Below are 3,695 nucleotides of genomic sequence, written 5' to 3'. Positions count from 1 at the left end.
TGGGGCAGACTTCTGTGGCTGTGTCTGGATTCAGATCTCTCTCTCTCTGTGCTCCATAGCGAGATACTTCAGTTCACTCAATGAGGATTTATTTACTACAATCCCTCTACCTTTCCCCTCACTCATGATCACAATATCAAAACGATCCTAAAACAGGATTGTTGCGATTGCATTTAACACCTCCTGCATTGCCTCTTACCCTCTGCATGCTTTCGGTTGCCTCTTAAAGCAGACAGTCCTCTTCATCTGCAAACCCTGCCCCAGTACAAACCATGCCAGTTGGGAGCAAGTCCTGATACCTAGAGTAATTTACTTGGCCTCACAAACATTTGGTTGACCAAGCAGTCTTATCTCTAACTTCCAGCAGAAAACTCAAGTGGGTGACTGGAGGGCAGGAGCCAGGTCCTGTCCACACCTGTGATTGTGTCCCAGACCCCCAGCATGTGGGCTCACCCCTCTCATCTCCTAGGCTTAGCCAGGGCTGGCAGAATGGGGCTGTACTGAGATCCAAACACATTAGCTATTTGTTAGATGAACTCATTCCTGGCACCTAGCAGATATTCAGAATATGGTTGAATCAAAGGAGAAAGAGAAAAGAGGGTCCAGTATCCTTTGGATGAAGGTTTATATTTCAAAACAACAGTCCTCTGCGAACTTCTAATTTTCAGAACAAACTGGGCATGTCAGGTCTGTCCACAGGACCTAAAGTCTTAGCTCCATTCTGAGCCATGGCACAGACCAGCCAAGCTCAGTGACAGCTCCTGGTTCTTTGCTTATTGGGCAGCCTCAGCAGAAGCCGAAATTCCTGCCATGGGTGTCGCTGCTGGTTGATCCCTTCTCAGTTTCTGACAAACACTTGACTTTGGGCTGTGAGTCGTTGACCTGGCTCCAGAAAGTGTTACTTATCAGAGGTCAAGTCCGCTGGCCTCACAGAGTACCTGTGCATATAGGATCTAAGCATCTCCATGCTGTCTTTGTTCTCTTCAAATTTTACATCTTCAGGGTCCCACTGTGGAGAAAAGACACAAAAGGTACCTTGGCGGAACAGACCCTTCCCATCTCCTACACTCCCCCAACGACAGTTCCAATCCTGGTTCTCATGGCCCAGGCATAGAGACAAGGACAAACAGGTAAGGACAGGTTAACTGGGCCAGTGTTTCTAGGAGCTAACAAAGCAAGTATTACTTTAAATAAATAAAAAAAATTAATGAGAAGCCACCCCGAACAGACCAGCTCCCCTCCCTCTCCCCACTTTCTTTTTCCTTGTCCTTCTCTAGTGAGACTGAGTCATGTTCCCTTTATCCTGAGAATCCCCACTTCGATGCCTAACTCATTCCTGGAAAAGATCAGGCAAACACAATCCATTCTTTATGGCCCAGGTAAGTACCTCCTCTTCTAGGAAGCCTACCTGACTGCCTATGCCTATTGAGCTCTCACTCCCTCTCTTTGTATTGCCTTTACCATTCACTTGCAGCTGCATATAGACAGCCCTGAGTTTTCTCTGGGCATCTGTCTTGTCCTCTCAGGGAGATGATGAGTTCCTTAAAAGCAGGGCACTGGTCTGCCCTTACCCACCCCTCCCCCACCATGGTGTTTCCTCTAAACTTGAGGTCAACAGACTTGTCAAAAACAAACACTTAAGCCCTGATTCAGAGCGGTGGTCACAGCCAGTGACTATTTCATCGCTCTGACCCAGACAAGTATGGGAAATTGAAATGGGCGGGGGTAAGAGTGGAAAATTAAAAACAAGAGGTGGCCACACAAGCACGGATGAAGCTATTTGCAAAGTCCTCCTATTGCTCTTATATGATGGATGAGAGAGAGAACTTTGCACATGGGCCCCGAGCAAGGGAATCCTTAAAGATTCCAGCCACAGAGGTGAGTAGGGGGTTGGGCTCAAGTCTTCCTTCTGCCACTAACTTGTTTTCTCTTCTTCTCTGGGTGCCGGTTTCTCCATGTGTAACTTAGGATGGTAGATCGGCAACTACATAATACAATCTCTTTCATTTCGAAATTTCTATGACTGATAATTCTGAGTCATAGGTCACGTTTGACAGTATCGAAAGACCCAGAAGATAACAAGCAAGGACACATAGGATATGTCAGCCTGGGCCAGATGATCTATTTGGGAAAGAAAATAGAGCCAGACATGGACATGCACTCAAAAAGGAAAAAAAAAAAGCTCCACCAGATGGTCAAATTTGAGCCGACTCAATCAGTCTGGTCCTTAGAGGTCCGAGATAAGGTCTTCAAGGCTCCCTGAGCCACTGACAGATAGTACTGACACCATGCCGGTTATAAAATACAAATTATAGCTTTGTTTTAGACAGAAAGAAAGAGCCCAGATCAATGAGTGATTTGCCGATAATAACTCAACTCAGCTCTACTACTTGGTAATCACAAACATATCATGTTAAAAGACTAGCTCATCCCCACTAACCTTGCAGGCAAAGAACTAAGTTCATTTAGTTGGTACAATTCAGCTCCCTGTACCTGTTAGGGGCTGTGCTAGCCACTTCTAGTACTAACTTCTCATTTACTTGTGGTTGCATATTTGGGGGCCATCTCTAAGCAAATTCCTTCCTGACGTTATCCAAGATCCCATGTAAAAGAGCCCCCCAACCCCTCAGTCTCAGTGGCCCAGTTGCCCAGTGGTGGAAGTCGGTGCCCGTTCTCTGAGGATGGACAGTATGCTTTTTGATTAATGCTGTTTTCCAGCTGAGACCCACATTCTAGATCACAGCTGTGAGTGTGCTCTGGACCGACCTCCCCAGAAGGGCCTACGATGCTCTTTAAAAAGGCTGTCACCCACCCTAGACCCTATCTGTGGGTTGGGTCCTAAGGTTTATCATTTTAACAAGTATCTAGGAAGATTCTTAGCTGCCCTAATGTTTCAGAACCACTGCTCCAGCTCTTGAAATGGGTTCTTAAGAGTTATTCCTTCTACACCTGAACAATTCAGCTTCCAGCAAACAGAGACAGCCCACTGCATTCATCAAGTGAACTCTTTGTGGTAGGTTAAGCCTTCAAAAACATTTTAAATCTCTTTCATCTGATTTCCCAGAACAATGTGTTTTAAAACGTTGTTTTATGTAATAAGAACATTGCTGGAATCTAGGCATAAAGAGAATTTGAGCAAAAGATGATCTACTGTCTTACCAGAAACAATTTCAGGAGACGACAGGGATAGGTGGTTGTCAGAAAATGTGCTCAGCTACGACTTGGAGGTGAGGGTGGCATGGCGACAGCAGCCAGCTGTCAAAGGTCTCAGAATGACAATGCGAGGGAATGTTTGCCTCAACCACTGCAGCCACCCCTAGCACCGCTACTATCGGTAACCTGCGTTATCCTGCTCGCTCACAGACCTCTGTTCCAAACCGTGTTTCTTCCTTGGGTCACGGATCTTCTCTGAGCCCCTACTAGATGGTTTGGGCAAAGCAGAAAGCACTCTGAACTGAGAGAACCTGGAAAATCCTCAGACCTGCCTCTCGTTTTCACATTTTTTTTTTTCCTAAAGGAATTTGGCATGGGCCCAGCCATCCAAGGGGGGCTCACAAAAACAGGAACTGAAGTCAAGCCACAGGAAGTCCCTTCTGGAATAGAGAGAGAGCACAATTGTCCATACCTGCTCCGAGTTTAGGGCTTCCCAATAGTTGTGCTGCAGAATAAAAAGAGAGAAAAGTATTGAATAGATT

General features: G+C 46.0%; 1 protein-coding gene across 7 annotated transcripts in view; it reads right to left on the bottom strand.

Annotated features, from left to right (window-relative positions):
• Nucleotides 1-606: 606 nt before the first annotated feature.
• The window catches only part of TMEM44 (transmembrane protein 44), a 31,498-nt gene continuing 28,409 nt past the window's right edge, over nt 607-3,695 (bottom strand). For 4 of the 7 annotated variants that reach the window (XM_023525685.1, XM_011381309.2, XM_011381318.2 and 1 more), the window contains one exon: nt 607-1,009. Coding sequence is in view for 4 of the 7 variants with exons in the window: in XM_011381309.2 (XP_011379611.1) it covers nt 899-1,009 (111 nt within the window). In the remaining 3 variants the exon portion in view is untranslated. Of the gene's footprint in view, nt 1,010-3,625; nt 3,659-3,695 lie in introns of all 7 variants that reach the window. The other 3 variants (XR_897149.2, XR_002778070.1, XM_023525679.1) reach the window with 2 other exon arrangements.

This window comes from Pteropus vampyrus, unplaced genomic scaffold (genome assembly GCF_000151845.1).
Source record: "Pteropus vampyrus isolate Shadow unplaced genomic scaffold, Pvam_2.0 Scaffold14, whole genome shotgun sequence".
NCBI lineage: Eukaryota > Metazoa > Chordata > Mammalia > Chiroptera > Pteropodidae > Pteropus > Pteropus vampyrus.
This window is presented reverse-complemented; position numbering and strand designations above follow the sequence as displayed.